The sequence below is a fragment of the Rhinoderma darwinii genome, chromosome 13 (assembly GCF_050947455.1).
Source record: "Rhinoderma darwinii isolate aRhiDar2 chromosome 13, aRhiDar2.hap1, whole genome shotgun sequence".
Classification (NCBI taxonomy): Eukaryota; Metazoa; Chordata; class Amphibia; order Anura; family Rhinodermatidae; genus Rhinoderma; species Rhinoderma darwinii.
Window position 1 is genome coordinate 13,535,903 of NC_134699.1, and position 21,239 is coordinate 13,557,141.

The window sequence follows — 21,239 nt, forward strand, 5'->3', positions numbered from 1 at the left end:
GGTTTCTGGGACTATAATATTGATGGTCTTTCCCTAGTATAGGCCATCAATATCAGATCGGTGGGGGTCCTGATACTGCAGGTCACTGCAGCTCCATCCCATTCAAGTAAATGGGAGCTGCAATACCAGGCACCGGCACTAGCAAACGTACAACTCTGTGCCTGGTAAACACGGAAGAGGAATGCCGTGGCCACTCCAGTCAACTCGGCTGGGGTGCAGGGAGTCGGTTCCTAATTCGATCCGAAGGATAGGCGATCAATATTATAGTCTCGGGAAAACCCCCTTTAATTTACCACTTCCAGCTATATTCATACAGTTTCTGGGTTGTATAAAAATCCAAGAAATCCTTGTGAGTTGGCATTATCTACAACAGTGATGGTTCTGGAATGGGGACTTTACCGACCAATGTGCCATATTTACATATCACCATCTATTAAAACATTGTCATTGAAATACAATTCATTTTACATAACAAACAGCAAAAAGTATAAAAAAGTGTAAATGATCAATAATAAGACGTGTACGTAAGATATTAGAAAGGATGTTACTTCTCATTAATTATAACTAATAGCATTTTCAAAACAGCTAATCTGAACCCAAATATACTGCATGGGAATCGTGTAGTTGACATATAAGTTAAACATATAAGTGCTTTAATATCATATTTGTATAGTAAAAAAAACATGAGTTCACAGCTTCATGAATGGTGGGTAAATGCCAGAAATGGTCAGATGAGGACAGATTTCAGAAAATTAAAATTGGGCTGAACCAAAAAGCAGCCAATCGATTTACATGAAAGTAGTGGCAGCACTGATGAAGCAACCAATTGATACACATGGAAACAGTGACATCACTGATGATACAACCAATCGATTTTCAAGGAAGAAATGACATCACTGATGATACAACTAATTAATTTACATGTAAGCAGTGACATCACTGACCATACAACAAATTGATTTACAAGGCAGTGACATCACTAATGATGCAACCAATAAATTTAATGGAAGAAGTGGCATCACTGATGATAGAATCAATCGATGTACATTGAAGAAGCAAAATCACTGATGATACATCCAATCAACTTACAAGGCAGTGATATCACTGACTATATAACCAATTGATTTATAAGGCAGTGATGTCATTGACAAAACAACCAATTGCTTTACAAGGAGGCAGTGACACCGATGATAATATAGCCAATTCGCACAGAACCAGTAACATCATGGACAACATATCCATTCTATTTATACAAGGCCAGTGATATCACTGATGATTTTGCCATTTTACATAGACCCAGTGACATCACTGATGTGGCCAATCAGTTTACATAAAAAACAATTTGTCCAATCCCTGATCCACCCAGGCTCTGATCCACCAAAACCACACCCTACAAGTCAAAAGTACAAACACAACCCCACACTGAAAATCAGTGACATAGGGGTACATACAAAGAAAAATTCTAAGCTTATATTTTAAATGCCATGCTCTTAAAGGGGAATTGCATCTTTTTTTACTTTCTGAAATGTCATCTTCTGATATTTCTATGACCATCAAAAGATATATTTAGGTGGAATCCCCCATTAAACACTATAGCTCAATATTTTCATGTTAAGTTAAAAAAAATCTACATCTGTAAACAATGCGTTCATTTAACTAACAGGATTGTATGAGATTAGTATAAAAGGTCTGGCTCTTTAAAAAAAAAAAAAATGCTCCACTCTTGTCCACTGGGCGTGGAGTTTGTAGGCTCTCCCTGTGTTTGTGTGGGTTTCCTCTGGGTTGTCCAGTTTCCTACCACACTCCAAAAGAATACTGATAAGTTAATTGGCTCCTTATGAAATTAGCCTTAATGTGTGTGTGATATAGGGAAATAAAACTGTGAGCCCTACAAGGGAGAGTGACTGATGTGAGTATTGACAATCTCTGTACAGCGCTGGGCAATAAGTTGGCGATAAAAAAGCAACAGGAAAATAAATTAAAAATAAAATCGATTGTAATACCAGACATTGCCATAGACAAGAGTGGCGCTGTTTCAGCAACAAAAAAAATAACAGACCTTGTAGAAACCTTGATAAGACCATGATCACTGACAACATAACATTCAAACACTTTCAAATAACCTTAAAGGAACAGTAATCGTAAAGTCTACCGCCTTTTGGTGGGTAGTTCAATGCAATCTACTATTTTTTATTATTAGGGTGACTATAATATTCATCAATGGGACAGGAGTCAAGGAAAATCTTTGCCTCCATGATTCCTTCACTATGTCACATATCTGAAGTGCTAGGAATCTCCAGAGACATGTACAAATAAAAGGCGTGGTGTTTTATAAGACTTTCCGAAGTTTGGGTTTAGCGCACATTTAGTGCCAATTTAAAGTCATATTTTTTGCTTACATAGGCCTGACCTCTTACCTATTGGAAAAGTTCTCTGCCGTTACATAGGCACAACCGATGACATCACAATGCTGCAAGCAGTGACCTAAAACGTGATTGGCTGAGTGATCATTGTAATAATGTCTTATGCAAAGTCATGTGAATGGTTCATACTCAAATATGTATAAATCTGTGCCTATGAGTGACAGGTGGAGCAGCTGATGGGTTTAAAAGAGGCCCATCCCACCGCATGGCATGGCACAGACCATTGTTTGTCTGTTCTGCAGGGGAACGCCAACCAAGTAAGCCTTCACCAACCAAATAGAAGACATTCATCGTTGTATAAAGGAACAGTTATGGAGCGTCTGCAGTCACAAACCTAAAACCAGCTTAGCTTATTAGATTTCACACCAGAAAAGCACATGTTATTGCTGCACATTCCTCCATAGCTGGGGGGACAAGCTGAGCACGGTCTTCCCAATTTGTAAGGAGCTTCTCCTATCCAATTACCCCTAGAATGAGAAAATGGGGTTATTATTTGTTAAAATTTTGTGTGATACATGAAAGAGAATGTTCCCTTTAAGGGTATCTGTCAAAGATTGGTGCACTTTAAAAAAAAGGGCATCTGCAAGATGCCAATGAAGGGTTAACCTAGTATGTGCTGAGGCACTGTACAACTGAACTACTGTAATACTGCCCCGTTAGACAAGAATATAACAAGTATAAAACTGCCCCATGTACAAGCATATAACTACTATAATACTGCTCCCTATATATAAGAATATAACTACTATAATACTGCCCCCTATATACAAGAGTATAACTACTATAATACTGCTCCTATATACAAGAATATAACTACTATAATACTGCTCCCTATATACAAGAATATAACTACTATAATACTGCCCCCTATATACAAGAACTATTATAATACTGCTCCTATATACAAGAATATAACTACTATAATACTGTGCTCTATATACAAGAATATAACTACTATAATACTGCCCCCTATGTACAAGAATATAACTACTATAATACTGCCCCCTATATACAAGAATATAACTACTATAATACTGCCCCCTATATACAAGAATATAACTACTATACTACTGCCCCCTATATACAAGAATATAACTACTATAATACTGCCCCTATATACAAGAATATAACTACTATAATACTGCCCCTATATACAAGAATATAACTACTATAATATTGCCCCCTATGTGCAAGAATATAACTGCTACAATACTGCCCCCTATATACAAGAATATAACTACTATAATAATGCCCCTTATATACAGGAATATAACTACTATACTACTGCCCCCTATATACAAGAATATAACTACTATAATACTGCTCCTATATACTAGAATAGAACTACTATAATACTGCCCCTATATACAAGAATATAACTACTATAATACTGCCCCCCTATATACAAGAATATAACTACTACAATACTGCCCCCTATATACAAGAATATAACTACTATAATAATGCCCCTTATATACAGGAATATAACTACTATAATACTGCTCCTATATACAAGAATATAACTACTATAATATTGCCCCCTATGTGCAAGAATATAACTGCTATAATACTGCCCCTATATACAAGAACTATTATAATACTGCTCCTATATACAAGAATATAACTACTATAATACTGCTCCTATATACAAGAATATAACTACTATAATATTGCCCCCTATATACAAGAATATAACTACTATAATACTGCTCCTATATACAAGAATATAACTACTATAATACTGCCCCCTATGTACAAGAATATAACTACTATAATACTGCCCCATGTACAAGAATATAATTACTATAATACTGCTCCTATATACAAGAATATAACTACTATAATACTGCCCCTATATACAAGAATATAACTACTATAATACTGCCTCCTATATACAAGAATATAACTACTATAATACTGCCCCTATATACAAGAATTTAACTACTATAATATTGCCCCTATATACAAGAATATAACTACTATAATACTGCTCCTATATACAAGAATATAACTACTATAATACTGCCTCCTATATGCAAGAATATAACTACTATAATACTGCCCCCTATGTACAATAATAAAACTACTATAATACTGCCCCGTTAGACAAGAATATAACTACTATAATACTGCCCCATGTACAAGAATATAACTACTATAATACTGCCCCCTATGTACAAGAATATAACTACTATAATGCTGTGTTCTATATACAAGAATATAACTACTATAATACTGCTCCTATATACAAGAATATAACTATTATAATACTGCCCCCTATGTACAAGAATATCACTACTATAATACTGTCCCTACATACAAGATATTAACTAGTATAATTCTGCCTCCTATATACAGGAATATAACTACTATAATACTGCCCCTATGTACAAGAATATAACTACTATAATACTGCCCCCTATATACAAGAATATAACTACTATAATACTGCCCCTATGTACAAGAATATATCTACTATAATACTGCTCCCTATATACAAGAATATAACTACTATATTACTGCTTCTATATACAAGAATATAACTACTATCTTACTGCTTCTATATACAAGACTAGAACTACTATAATACTGCCTCCTATATATAAAAATATAACTACTATAATACTGCCCCTATGTACAAGAATATAACTACTATAATATTGCCCCTATATACAAGAATATAACTACTATAATACTGTCCCCTATGAACAAGAATATAACTACTATAATACTGCCCCCTATATACAAGAATATAACTACTATAATAATGCCCCCTATGTACAAGAATATAACTACTATAATACTGCCCCTACGTACAAGAATATAACTACTATAATACTGCCCCTATATACAAGAATATAACTACTATAATACTGCCTACTATATACAAGAATATAACTACTATAATACTGCCTCCTATATACAAGAATATAATTACTATAATACTGTCCCCTATGTACAAGAATATAACTACTATAATATTGTCCCTTATATACAAGAATATAACTACTATAATACTGCTCCTATATACAAGAATATAACTACTATTTTACTGCCCCCTATGTACAAGAATATAACAACTATAAGGGCATGACCAGACGTGGCGGAATTGCTCTGGAATTCCGCTGCGGACAGTCCGCAGCGGAAATCCGCAGCATATACGTTTCTCCATTGCTTTCCACAGCCTTTTTGTTGGGTTCGTTTACACGTTGCGTACAATTCTGCTGCGGAGCATAGGCTGCGGTGCGGAATTTGGTGTCCGCAGCATACACTGACTGTTGCGGACGTGTAGCGGACTTGTTGCGGACTCATTGCGGAATTTCTCCATTGACTTCAATGGAGAGTCAAAATTCCGCAATGAAGTCCGCAGATGTTATGTGTGCTGCGTAGCGTATTTGTTTTACGAACATGATAGTTCTTCATTCTGGCTGGACCTATGTATTTCTAGGTCTACAGCCAGACTGAGGAAGTCAATGGGGCTCCCGTAATTACGGGTGACTACGTGTGTGAACCCGTAATTACGGGAGCGTTGCTAGGCGACATCAGTAAATAGTCACTGTCCTGGGTGCTGAAAGAGTTAAACGATCGTCAGTAACTGTTTCAGCACCCTGGACAGTGATTTCCGATCACAATATACATCAACCTGTAAAAAAAATAGAAGTTCCTACTTACTGAGAACTCCCTGCTTCTTCCTCCAGTCCGGCCTCCCGGGATGAAGTTTCAGTCCAAGTGACGGCTGCAGCCAATCACAGGCTGCAGCGGTCACATGGACTGCCGCGTCATCCAGGAAGGCCGGGCTGGATGCCGAAAGAGGGACGGGTCACCAAGACAACGGCCGGGTAAGTATGAATTTCTTTGACTTTTACTAGGGAAAGGGCTGTCCCTTCTCTCTATCCTGAACTTATAGAGAGAAGGGAAGCCCTCTTCCCCTGAATACGCAACGGCTAGTCCGCATCAATTTAATGCCCATTTTAGGCAAAGCCGCAACAGAATCTGCAACGCCTGGGCATACCCTAATACTGCTCATATGTACAATAATATAACTACTATAATACTGCCCCCTATGTACAATAATATAACTACTATAATACGGCCCCCTATGTACAATAATATAACTACTATAATACTGCCCCCTATGTACAAGAATATAACTACTATAATACTGCCCCTATATACAAGAATATAACTACTATAATACTGCCCCCTATATACAAGAATATAACTACTAGAATACTGCCCCTATATACAAGAATATAACTACTATAATACTGCCCCTATATACAAGAATAGAACTATTATAATACTGCCCCCATATACAAGAATATAACTACAATAATACTGCCCCCTATATACAAGAATATAACTACTATAATACTGCCCCTATATACAAGTATATATTTACTATAATACTGCCCCTATGTACAAGAATATAACTACTATAATACTGCTCCTATATACAAGAATATAACTACTATAATACTGTCCCCTATATACAACAATATAACTACTATAATACTGCCCCTATGTACAATAATATAACTACTATAATACTGCCCCTATATACAAGAATATAACTACTATAATACTGCCCCTATATACAAGAATATAACTACTATAATACTGCCACTATATACAAGAATATAACTACTATAATACTGCCCCTATATATAAGAATATAACTACTATAATACTGCCCCTATATATAAGAATATAACTACTATAATACTGCTCCTATATACAAGAATATAACTACTATAATACTGCCCCCCTATATACAAGAATATAACTACTATAATACTGCCCCCTATATACAAGAATATAACTACTATAATACTGCCCCTATATACAAGAATATAACTACTATAATACTGCCCCCTATATACAAGAATATAACTACTATAATACTGCCCCCTATCTACAAGAATATAACTACTATAATACTGCTCCCTATATACAAGAATATAACTACTCTAATACTGCTCCTATATACAGGAATATCACTACTATAATACTGCTCCTATATACAAGAATATAACTACTATAATACTGCCCCCTATATACAAGAATATAACTATTATAATACTGCCCCCTATCTACAAGAATATAACTACTATAATACTGCTCCTATATACAAGAATATAACTATTATAATACTGCCCCCTATCTACAAGAATATAACTACTATAATACTGCTCCTATATACAAGAATATAACTACTATAATACTGCTCCCTATATACAAGAATATAACTACTATAATACTGCTCCTATATACAAGAATATCACTACTATAATACTGCTCCTATATACAAGAATATAACTACTATAATACTGCCCCCTATATACAAGAATATAACTATTATAATACTGCCCCCTATCTACAAGAATATAACTACTATAATACTGCTCCTATATACAAGAATATAACTACTATAATACTGCACCCTATATACAAGAATATAACTACTATAATACTGGCCCCCTATATACAAGAATATAACTACTATAATACTGTCCCTATATACAAGAATATAACTACTATAATACTGCCCCCTATATACAAGAATATAACTACTATAACACTGCCCCCTATATACAAGAATATAACTACTATAATACTGTCCCTATATACAAGAATATAACTACTATAATACTGCCCCCTATATACAAGAATGTAACTACTATAATACTGTCCCTATATACAAGAATATAACTACTGTATTACTACCTCCTATGGGCAATAATATACATCTAAACAATTTTCATATGACCTGTGTGACTCGGGAAGCCTGCTTATTTTCTATATGCCTACAGAAAGGGCTGAGTGGCAGTGATGAATGAGGAGGGCCTTGTTAACCAACCCTCTATGTACCGAGGATAAACTGTGTTGTTTTGATTAGATCACATGAACTTTTGATTTCATTCAGATGAAATGGAAAAAGTCAAAAACAGGAGAAAGTGTGACTTACTTTATGGAATAATTGCAGACCAGGAGGACTGCTTGTCTCCACGTACTTCCCCACACGTTGATGTTATTGCAAGTGTTGATGGCACAGCCTATTTTATTGGATGATGCCCACACCATCTGCAAAAGCAAATGCTCCGTTTTTAGCAGTTTTAAAAAATAAACTTGTATAAGGACATTGATTATTTATATATTGATATTATATATATATTGAACCACACACAGGGCCTTTTTTTTAAATTAAAACTTGGTACTGATTCTGTGCACTTTTTGGTGTCACCCATTGCAGAGTCTAAGCGAGTTTTCCTGGTTGCATACATATAGAAAAACAAGGCTGTGTTTACAGACAGATGATTGGTAAAATTATAACTCAGCTGTTGTTGATGCTTAAGATTGTGCTGGGATTTCCTGCTGTGAGGAAGAAAGGAAGAGCTGATTTATTCATTGTATGGGCACAGAATTGTTGATGTGGCTACTGTAGAGAAGGCTTCATTACTATTAAGATAAAAAGTAAATCCTGACGATTTTACAAGGGGAGAGCAGTTCTCATACATGTTACATGCAATGGGATTTACATTTTTGAAATGAAGAGTATCGGTCATGAGACATAGCTCTTTATATTTAGGCATCTAAATCAGGATTTTAAGGGGTTATTCAGTGGGCACTGTTGCATCCTCTCGCTCATTGCTATTAGGGTCTCTTAAAATAAATACAGCCCATTCACTCTTGTAGCCTCTAAAAAAAATTACAAAAAGTTGACAGTTCTGGCCTTGGTAGGGAGAGTTCTCCTGAAATTTCAGAGTTGGCCTTGGTTAATTGCCAGTCCTCTCAATAGCCTCCCTCTCCTTTCATTGGACAAATTCTCCTTCAAATTGTACTGGATGTCATATGAATAGATATCCATCTCTCCGACTCTAACCACCGTGGTTGTTTTCCTACAGAAAACCCAAATCAAATAAAACCCGATCTTTACTGACGTTAACGAGTCCACAGAGACCATTTGTCGGTTTGTCATCATGGAAATTTTATTTGGACGGTGAAGGAGCAGCTCTGGAGAAGTGGAGCGGTTAATCAGGTGGTAAGAGGCAGAAGATCCAGCTGTCGGATGGAGGACCGGGTCCAACACAAACACTGCAATAGATACGTCTCCACAGAACTGCTGTCCAAGACTTGTGCGTCAAGAACTGCACTTGTGACTTCATATTCCTGCTGTTTGGCCAAAAAACCATGTTGTCATGGTTTATTTTCAACCTGTTGCTAAAATATCTGAGCCCCGGGAAAGAAGAAAAAACACCAGATCTGACCGTTCAAAAGTAATACTGGTTTCAAAATTCCTTAAAGATGATTTACTTCCAGAAGCCAAAGCAAATGTTTTCTATTCCTTTTTAGGTTCATGAGGAGCATCGCTGAGAAATTAGCTGTCTGCAAAAGAGTTGGGTCTAAAAGGCAAGAAGCCAATCTTAAGAAAAAATATATATCACTAAACATGTTTAAAAGAACATGGTGATCAGCCAAATGCCCAAATAAAAGAACCCTGAAAATGAAACAATTCCTGGGATAGAATGAGTCACTTTGCCCCACAGTGAGCCCTACGAGGAGTCAGAAGCATCAAGAAGTGTCACATAATACATTTAGGGCATGGCCAGACGTGGCGGAATTGCTCTGGAATTCCGCCGCGGCCAGTCCGCTGCGGAAATCCGCAGCGGACATTTTCTCCATTGGTTTCCCCACCTTTTTAGTTAGGTTCGTGCACACGTGGCGGAAAACTCTGCTGCGGACCATAAGCTGCGGTGCGGAATTCGGTGTCCGCAGCATACACTGGCCATTGCGGACGTGTAGCGGACTTGTTGCGGACTTATTGCGGAATTTCTTCATTGACTTCAATGGAGTTTCAAAATTCCGCAATGAAATACGCAGATGTTATGTGTGTTGCGTTGCGTATTGGTTTTACAAACAGGATATTTCTTCATTCTGGCTGGACCTATGTGTTTCGAGGTCTATAGCCAGACTGAGATTAAATGTTTTAAAAGACAGCAGGAAGCCCTCTTCAGCTGAATACGCAACGGCTAATCCGCAGCAATTTACTGCACATTTTAGGCAAAGCCGCAACAGAATCTGCAACGCCGATTATGTGCGGCATTGATGCGGACAGTGTCTGCAGAAATACGCCACGTCTGGCCATGCCCTTAGACTCATTAGATGCTCTTTTAATTCTAATAAAGCCTAATGAGTGACAAGCACCAAAATGTGAGTCCTTTCCATGCTCCTGAATGAAACCAATCAAAGGAAAAGGGGAGACAAAGGAGCATGGCACTCATGAAAGTGCCACAGCCAATTCGCCCTAGAAATCGGGGCATAGAATAAATGGTTGAACCAATTTGCCCAGTATATATTAACAGTTCAGAGTAGATTAATAGGGTTATCTCTAAATGTAGATATAAGTATTATTTCATTATAATATTCGAGTGAAGATCTGAAGGTTCTCAGACTTTTTCTTGTCCTATCATTGTTTGCTCTTTTTTCTTCCTCTGTCAGCCAGTTATTCTTCTCCTTTTTCATTTAGTTGGGTCTGCCACGCAACAGACAATTTTCATCAGCTATACCTTGGACTATAAATAGGGCTCCGCCCTTCCATTCCTTGCCAGAGCATTGTTGTTGTCTACCCATGTTCGTATTACAAACGGTCCCTTAGTTGTATCCTGCTCCCAGTGTTTCCGTATCCTGCTTCCTGTATCCTGTTGCTGTTGTTGTCTCCTGTACCTAAGCCTTTAGTTGAAGTCGTGTATATCATCTGCCATGTCTGCTGTCATCTGGCACACCTGGTGTCACCTGCCACATCTGCTATCCACGGCCACGTCTGCTGTCATCTGCCACGTCAATTACCATCCTTGCCAAATCCTCTGCTACGGTCTGGACTCTTACAGGTACTCTTGTGCTAGGACTTTGCATAGACTTTGATATAGACTGTTGTTTGGCCAGCTGCCACTCTGCTACAGCAAAGCGGCCTAGTGGGTCCATGTACCCTAGATAATGACACTTCCCACTCTCTCCCTGGCTCCTACTACTAGAATGCAGTGCCTGATATATTGCAGAGGATTTACTTGACTGGGACCAAGCTGCAATACCAGACAGCCCATAGATAAGAGAGGCGCTAATCCTGGACAACCCCTTTTAATTCAGAATGCCCACGTGTCCTGCCACTCTGTGGGTTAAGGTGCTTCTTCATTCATTACATTGAATCACATCAGCAAAGGCAGATGTGTGATTTCTACATCTCTCCTGCTCCAGCACCACCATCTTCTCAGCAGAAGAACAAGACGCAATGAGACCCAGGGCCGACCGCGAAAACACATCTGCATTTCTGTGCTCCACGTTTCTCTAAGGAGCCGGAATTGCCAGCTGTCACTTAACACTTCTCTGCTGAAGGGAAAGTGAAATGCGAGAGGAAGCCGTTCTTCCTTAGAAAATAAATATCTGACTGTAAGATAGGACGCAGGAAAACCGTTTATGGAAAAATATTTAACTGCCTGCAGATGTACGATGAGGTGCGAGAGCCGGGGAGGGGAGACTGGCGGGCAGTGAAGTTACTAGAAAGTATTGGCAGACTCCTATACCGAAGTGGGAAAAATATTACCATAAATTTCAGTCGATTCTCGGCCGAAAGGGAAAAGTTTAATTTTAATTGCACAATCTGAACATTTTTGAAAATAGTTTGATTTATCTGTGGTAAGGACCGACCTATTTTGGGCATTAAGCAAGCAGCGATTTTTTTTGGGTTTTTACGTTGACACAATTGCTATTAAAAAAGGTCCCTGAAATGCATTTAGTCAAGTATAACCCCACAGTGCCAACATTGATTGACCTCCATACGCCACTATCGCATGCCACCACAGACTCCAGCACATAAGACCTAAAGTGTAGCTAAACGTTCGACAAACCTCTGACATGTCATAGTGACATGTCAGAAGTTTGTATTGGTGGGGGTCCGAGCACTGAGACCCCCACCAATCGCTAGAACGAAGCAGCTGAAGCCCTCGTGTGAGCGCTCAGCTGCTTCGTGTCTGTTCGGCTTTTTCCGGAAATAAATGTATCGGTGTACGGACTCAATAGAAAGTCTATGAGCTCGTACTCCGATACATCGGCTTTCCGGAAAAAGCCGAAAAGACAGGAAGTGGCTGAGCGCTCACACGAGGACTTCAGCTGCTTCGTTCTAGCGATTGGTGGGGGTCTCAGTGCTCGGACCCCCACCAATACAAACTTCTGACATGTCACTATGACATGTCAGAAGTTTGTCGAACGTTTAGCTACACTTTAACCGCTCCCTGCATGTCCTGTACACCAGCTCCGCTAAATTGAATTTTTCCGCATATAGAAAGTTGTAAATACATCTCTAGTACAGCCAGTGTGATATCATGTGATCTATAGAATTAGGGTGACGTATTAATGAGCCCTGTGCGCCACTGGAACATACATGTACCATACCTGTGTATAGTGGCTGCAGACCGTCCCGCTACATTTACTTGGACAGCTTGGATTACACTCTCGTGGGTAAGGAAAGGAGTAATGCTGCCTCTCGTCGTACCATGCCTTCACCAGATCTACTATGGATCTATACCTGCAAGACAAATCCATACAAGATGGAAGAGGCGTCACTTGAAGCTCCTGGACCCCAATGCAAATTCTGTAACATGCTGCCCCTGGGCGCTGCGTCTTCTATAATACTGCCCTCTCAGGCACCAGGAGTGACTGCTACCTCTGCACCTCTATAGCTACACCCCTGCAAGATGGGATTGTATTATAATTTCCAGCTGTTGTGAAACGACAACTCCTAGCATGCATGCGGCTGTCAGGGCATGCTGGGAGTTGTAGTTTCACAATAGCTGGGGGAGCCACAGGATATGGTGCAATTCTTTATAGCATGAAGACTATGGTGCCCCCTGCCCCACCAATAGTGACATCCGCCTTGCACTACGGGAAAGCAGTGTGTGACCCTCAGAATATGACTGACAACCCCCATCATCCGCCAGCTCCGTAGTCTATAGATAGCTGCAGAGTCCTGGCCTTACATCTGCCACTCTGCCCCTATCACTGTTTGCTTTTCTCTATTTACTTACACAGGGAGGACAGGCTGGGCACAGCTGGAATACCGATAATGTCAGAGGTGTGATCAGATGGAGGATTTAAAGAGCATTTCCCCTTAAAACAAGAATTCCATCTATCCACATTTTTTTTAGTTATATCTGAGTCTGGGAAAGCTGGATGACAACTAACAAAGTCTCCATTATATGTCTGACCGACGATGTTCCCCAGCTTTCCCAGATCCCTACATGACAATCTGCCTAGTTATACAGTGATAGGTCCCCGGCTTTGTCAAACATCTAGGAGAGATGGGTGACAGCTTCTGTTGGGGTGAAATGGCAGCTATATTTGTTCTCACCCAGCTTTCTCAGGACTGATTTAGTTAGGGTCAGCTTATTTTCCGGGAAGAGCGCCACCCTTGTCCATGGGCTGTGTCTGGTATGTCATCTCAGCCCTTTTCAAGTGAATGGGGATGGGCTGCAATACCAGACACAGCCCATGGACAAGGGTGGCGCTGTTCCTGGAAAGAAATTAGACCTTTTTTTTTCTAGTCGTGCATAAACCATTTAAGGACTTAATCAGGGATTTATTTTTTTAATTTTAAGGGAAAGTCTCTTTTAAAAAGAAAAAAAAAGGTGAGAGTATACCTTTAATAATCCAGCAAGACCAGTTTTAAAGTAGCCTGAAAAACATGGCGTTCGGAACGCCTGTGTTAGAAGAAGTGCCCAAGACTTCGGAGTTGAACTCTGTAACTTATTCATCAAGCTTTTCCGACACTTTTCTGTTTAGAAACGTGTTGGAAAGCAATGCCAGGTCTGTTACCCCCAGCAACTCATGACATTGCGGCTCCGATGCGTTGCTATGGTCAACAAGGACAGTTTTGTCAGTTTTGATAAATGAGGGAAGTGACAACCGATGATTTCGGCAGTGGAGTAAGATGGCGGTCAGAGCAGTTGGCACATTTTTGACCGAAATTATGTAAATGGTAGCTCAAATCCTCCAGATCACAATCATCATCCCGAGTCACCGATAAAGGGAAATAATTGGAGATTTCCAGATTTAGAAATTGTAAACGTGATTGGCTAATCATATCGCTCCCTCTTTCGTAGATTTGATGGGCAGGTCAACAGAATATTTTTGAGAGGGAAGTAAACCATTATCACCAGTCTGGGCATCTGTCCAGGGCCTATAAATGGCTTTGAATGTTGGTTAACCCTTGCATTCAGGTTCCCCTATATATCCTCTTATTTTAGGTATTCCAATGGGAAATGTCAGACTGTCAACCAGTGCACCAGTATCTAATCCGCACGTCGTTTAGGGTGTATTGTATATCATTTCTAGGGGTGTAGCTATGGGGAGTGCCAAAGTCGCAGTTGACCCGGGTCCTGGTGCTGAGGTGGCTTCAAAGACCCCTCTACCACATAAGAAGACACCAGTATTATAAATGGTGCATGGTAGGTGGGAGTGCCCTGTTACAGATTTTACATTGTACCCCAAGTTATACCCCTGATGATTTCCAAAAAGATTAAAAAAAACAACAACAATGTGGGAACATAAAAAAAAAACCCTACAAGTAGCTCAGAGAATCAATTTTGATAGTTAAATTACCTTCCGGAATGGATGGAGAGATTCTGACCCACATAGCGCATGAGCTGGTTAGGTCCATGGTCCCATTTGCACTGGTTGGCCCATGACTCTGCAGACTTGGCTAATCGTTCATCCCACACCTTGACAAAATAAAGACAATACCATTGACATTGGTTAATACCAGATGATTGAATTACATAGGAATTAATTAAATAGGATGTCTCATCAAACCCTTTCAAGTGAGAGCCGAAGCGGTGATCAGCTGATTGCCACTGATCCAGCTCCCCAGACCCACAGTAAACTGCTGACTTTGCAGGGGGGAATTTGCGGTTGACTGCTCATTGTCCCTGCCGCAGCCACTATAGGGAAAATGCGGCCTTTCAAATGACTGGCTGTCTATGTCATTTGTGGATGGCTCTAGTCCATGTTTTAGTGGCTTTCCACTTGGGCTCATAGAATCATTGCTCTAGAATCTCTGTATGTCATTGTTCTAAAATCTCAAGTCTCAGGGTCATTGTTCTAGATCCTCAATGGTCAGTGTCTAGAATCCCAAAGGTCAGTGTCATTGTTCTAGAATATCAAGTGTCATTGTTCTAGAACCTCAGCGGGCAGAGTCATTGTTCTAGAATCTCAAGTGCAATTGTTCTAAACTCTCAAGGGTCAGTTTCATTGTTTTAAAATCTCAATGTGTTCATTGTTCTAGATTCTCAATGGTCATTGTTCTAGAATATAAAGTATCATTGTTCTAGAATTTCATTGTGTCATTGTTCTAAAATATTACTACTAGTTGTTCTAGATTCTCAAGTGCCATTGTTCTACAATATAAAGTGCCATTTTTCTAGAATATCAAGTGTCAGGGTCAGTGTTCTAGAATATCAATGGACATTATTCTAGAATCTCAAATGTCAATGGTCACTGTCATTGTTTCAGATTCTCAAGTGCCATTGTTCTAAAATCTCAATGGCTAGTGTCATTGTTCAAGAAACTCAATGGTCAATGTTCTAGAATTTCAATGACCATTGTCTTTGTTCTAGAATATCAATGGATAGTGTCATTGTTTTAGAATCTCAATGGTCAATGTTCTCACTTGTCATCATGAAATGTCAATGAGTCATTGTTCAGTATTATTGTTCTAGACCCTAAATTATCATTGTTCTAGATTGTTAATGGGCCAATGTTCTAGAATATCAATAGTCATTGGTGTAGGTTCTCTATTGTCAGTTCTATTGTCCTAGAATCTCAATGTCAAGTGTCACTTCACAGATTCACAGATTCTTAATGGTCATTATTCTTGATTCTCAATTGTCAGTTTTATTGTTATAGGTTCTCTTCCATCATTGTTCTATAATATCAATTGTCATTTTTCTAGATTCTCAATTGTCATGGTTCTAGTATCTCACTGGTCAGATTAATTGTTCAGTGCTATTGTTCTAAAATCTCAATGGTCATTGTTTTTGAAAATCAAGCGTTTTAGATACTCAGTGGTCTGTGGTATTGTTCTAGAATCTCAAGTGTCATGATTATGGAATATCAATGGTCAGGTTTCATTGTTCTAGAATCTCAAACTTCATTGTTCTGCATTCTTAACTGACATTGTTCTAGATTCTCAGTAGTCATTGTTCTAGAATAGTAATTGTCATATTTATTGTTCTAGATTCTGAACTGCTTTGTTTATATATTATCAATTGTCAGTTTTATATTCTAAAGTGTCATTGTTCTAGAAACTTAATGTCCAGTGTAATTGTTCTAAATTACCAATTGTCATTGTTCTAGAATCTCAATGGTCAGATTAATTGTTCAATATCAATATTATACAATATCTATGGTCATTGTTGTAAATACTCAATAGTCATAACTCTAGGTTTCCTGATGGTCATGTTTCTAGAATATAAAGTGTCATTGTTCTAGATTATCAATTAAAATAGTTGTAGAATATCAAGTGTTATTGTTCTCGAATCTCAATTGTCATTGGTCTAGAATCTCCAGTGGCATTGTTATAGAATATTGTCATTGTTATAGAATATTAATTGTCATTTTTCTAGATTATAAAGTGTCATTGTTCAAAAATATCAATGGCCAGTGTAATTGTTCTCAAGTATCATTGTTCCAAAATCTCAATGGTCTGTGTTATTGTTCCTGAATCTCAATGGTTCTAGAAGCTCAAATGTCATCGACCTAGATTCTCAATGGTCAGTTTAATTGTTCAGGATTCTTAATTGTCATTGTTTTATCATTTCAATGATTAGAATCATTTTTTAGTGTCATCGTTCAGGAATCACAAGTGTCATTGTTCTAAAATATCAATGGTCAGGGTCATTGTTCTAGATTCTCAACAGTCATTGATCTGGACTTAGTGGCCATTGTTTTAGGTCCTATATGGTCATTGTTCTATAATATAAAGTGTAATTGTTCTATAAGTTCAATAAGCTTTGTTCTAGAAAATGGTTGATGTTCTAGAATATCAATGGCCTATAACATTCTTCTAGAATATCAATGACATTGTTCTAGATTCACAATGGTCACTGTTCTAGAATATAAATTGTCATTTTTATTGTTATAGAATCTCAATGGTCAGTGTAATTGTTTTAGAATATCAAATACTATTGTCTTTAGGGTATGTTCACACGGCCAAATTTCAGACGTATACGAGGCGTATTTTGCCTCGTTTTACGTCTGGAAATACGTCTCAAATACGTCGGCAAACATCTGCCCATTCATTTGAATGGGTTTGCTGACGTACTGTGCAGACGACCTGTTATTTACGCGTAAAAATACAGCCTCGTCAAAAGAAGTGCAGGACACTTCTTTGGACGTTTTTGGAGCTGTTTTCTCATAGACTCCAATGAAAACAGCTCCAAAAACGGACGTAAAAAACGCCGCGAAAACGGCGTGAAAACGCCGCGAAAAATGCGAGTTGGTAAAAAAACGTCTGAAAAGCAGGGTCTGTTTTCCCTTGAAAACAGCTCTGGATTTTCAGACGTTTTTGTTGACTACGTGTGAACATACCCTAATAGTCAGTGTCGTTATTTTGAAATCTCAATTGTCATTGCTCTAGAATTTCAGTTGTCATTGTTCTAGAAACTCAATGGTCATTGTTTTAGAATCTCAATGCTAAGTGTCATTGTTCTAGAATCTCAAGTGTCAGCGTCATTGTTCTAGAATAAAAAAAAGTAATTGTTCTAGAATATCAATGGCAGTGTAATTGTTCTCAAGTATCATTGTTCTAGAATCTCAATCATCTGTGTTATTGATCAAGAATCTAATGGTCATTGTTCTAGAATATCAATGGTTATTGTTCTAGAATATTAAGTGCCATTGTTGTAGAATCTCAATGGTGAGTGTCATAGACTAGCAACAATCATTGTTTTAGAATATCAATTATCCTTTTCTAGATTCTAAAGTGTCATTGTTTTTTATTCGAAAGGGTCTCTAGGTTCTCAATAGTCGTTATTCTAGAACATCAAACAATATAAAGTGCCAATGTTCTAGAATGTCAATGATCATTGTTCTAGATTCTCAGTAGTCATTGTTCTAGTTGCCATTTTTTGTAAGGTTCTCAATGGTCATTTTTATAGAATATAAATTGTTATTGTTCTAGATTTTTCTTTATCATTGTTCTAGAAAATCAATGGTCAGGTGTCATTGTTCTATAACATTAATCGTCATTGTTTTAAATTATCAATTGTCAATCTTTTAGAATCTTAATGGTAATTGTTTTAGAATCTCAATGGCCATTGAACAAAATTTACTATTGGTGTTGCACCATCATTCTAACCTAAATGGCATCTTCCTTTTGACAAATTTATCAATGAAATCCGCTAAAAAGAACAGATATTTGCAAAACGTCCGATAAAGTAGTGGCTTAACAGAAAAGGGTATGTGACTTTAGATTAGTGTAAAAAAAAGAGGTCTAAAGTAAACCAATCAAGAGGAGGTATAAAGTTAGACAGAAGTAACTGTTGGTGCGCAAAATGCATCATCCAACATTAGCCAATGTGATCAATTTGGCGCATCTGGTCTAATTTTTAGCTGTCTGAAATGGACACGGTATAAGTAAACGTGCCCAATTGTTCTAGAGTCTCAATAGTCTGGTTTATTATTCAGTGTCATTGTTCTAGAATCTCAATGGTCATTGTTCTAGAATCTCAATGATCAGTGCCATTGTTCTATGATAGCAATGGTTAGTATTCTAGAATATCAAGTGTCATTGTTCTAGATTTTAGATTGTAATTGCTCTAGAATATCAATGGTCAGAGTCATTGTTCTAGAATATCATTGTTCATTGGTCTAGATGATCAATTATCATTGATCTACAAGTTCTTGTTCTAGATTCTTAATGACACTGACCGTTGAAATTCTAGAGAATTACACTGATCATTGCTATTTTAGAACAATGACCATGACCATTGAGAATCTCAGTGTCATTGTTCTATTTTCGTTAGTGGCATTGTTCTAGAAAGTCAATTAACACTATGGTTATTGTTCTAAATTCTCAAGTGTCACTGAGAAAGTGTATTCAAGAAACCATTGTATCTATGGTGTTGGAATGAAAATTGTTCATCGCCACCTGGTGGTCAGAAGTGGAACCACATGAATGTTTAGGATTAGAAATAAAGGGCTGCTTTTTTTCCAGAAACAGCACCACTCTTGTCCATGGGCTATGTCTGGTAAAACAGCTCAGCCCCGAGTCGAATTTCCAATAAAACCGCCTTTGGCTTTTATGGTTACCTGCGTTCCTATAAACACATAAATCATATGGTGGTTTTATGAGAAGATGTGCTAAATGACAAACCCAGTTCTGCTGCATCTAAGACAGTTAATTCCACTACATCCAAACAACTTTATATCCTATCAAAAACGGTGCACTTACCATGTATTCCATATTAGCAGCTGGAGGAAAGACTTTGGAGCGCACCTGGTTATGATAGTCCAACAAGGCGCTCATGTCTCTGGAAGATATGTAACGTTTCCTCCGGTTTCTAGGAATCCCAATGCCAAACATGAGGTCATTGTCAGTGCTATTGGAAGGACGCAGCAGTTCGGTAGCACTGGCGAGCACTACAGAACTGGAGAGCTGTATAATCCAGAGCAAGCCAGGGAGGAAGGGATGGATGTGTATCAATGTCATGTCTGTGCTCCGGAGGATGCGGCAGCTACTGATCACTTCTTACTTCTCTCTCCCAATGAACTTTTCCTAGAAATAAAAAAAGTGTGTTACTTCACAAATGCAATTTTGGAGACTGTAATATTAAACGTCACATGACAGCTGTACCATTATACGTCACATGACAGCTGTACCATTATACGTCACATGACAGCTGTACCATTATACGTCACATGACAGCTGTACCATTATACGTCACATGACAGCTGTACCATTATACATCACATGACAGCTGTACTATTATACATCACATGACAGCTGTACCATTATACGTCACATGACAGCTGTACCATTATACATCACATGACAGCTGTACCATTATACGTCACATGACAGCTGTACCATTATACATCACATGACAGCTGTACCATTATACGTCACATGACAGCTGTACCATTATACGTCACATGACAGCTGTACCATTATACATCACATGACAGCTGTACCATTATACGTCACATGACAGCTGTACCATTATACATCACATGACAGCTGTACCATTATACGTCACATGACAGCTGTACCATTATACATCACATGACAGCTGTACCATTATACATCACGACAGCTGTACCATTATACGTCACATGACAGCTGTACCATTATACATCACATGACAGCTGTACCATTATACATCACATGACAGCTGTACCATTATACGTCACATGACATTGGTACTATTATATGTTACATGATGGTTGTACGATTATAGGTCATATGATGGCTGTACTATTATACATTCCATGACAGAAGTTTTATTATACGTCACATGAAGCTTGTACTATTATACATCACATGACATCTATACTATTATACATCACATGAAGCTTGTACTATTATACATCACATGAAGCTTGTACTATTATACGTCACATGAAGCTTGTACTATTATACACCACATGACATCTATACTATTATATGTCACATGTACTATTGTAACTTTACATGTACTTTATAAATAGTTTTTCTAGTAGAGTTTTATATCTATATGCAAAGGCATAACTTGAAGCTCCTGGGCCCCA

The 21,239-nt window shown here is 38.1% G+C and overlaps 1 protein-coding gene across 1 annotated transcript; it reads right to left on the reverse strand.

Moving 5' to 3' along the window:
- Positions 1-1,665: 1,665 nt before the first annotated feature.
- On the reverse strand, positions 1,666-20,181 carry R3HDML (R3H domain containing like). Its single transcript, XM_075847055.1, has 5 exons — positions 19,924-20,181; positions 15,075-15,193; positions 12,870-13,002; positions 8,392-8,507; positions 1,666-2,890 (listed from the first exon to the last, which is right to left on the reverse strand). Exons 1-5 carry the CDS (start codon positions 20,179-20,181, stop codon positions 2,758-2,760), a joined length of 759 nt encoding a protein of 252 aa, XP_075703170.1. The 3' UTR covers positions 1,666-2,757.
- Positions 20,182-21,239: the final 1,058 nt, after the last annotated feature.

Coding starts and splice junctions, on each gene's coding strand:
- R3HDML (XM_075847055.1), bottom strand. CDS start 20,181: ATGACATTGATACACATCCATCCCTTCCTCCCTGGCTTGCTCTGGATT. Junction 8,508..12,869: donor TCTGCAGCCACTATACACAG/GTATGGTACATG, acceptor TTGCTTTTGCAG/ATGGTGTGGGCATCATCCAA. Junction 2,891..8,391: donor GTCTGCAATTATTCCATAAA/GTAAGTCACACT, acceptor TTCTCATTCTAG/GGGTAATTGGATAGGAGAAG.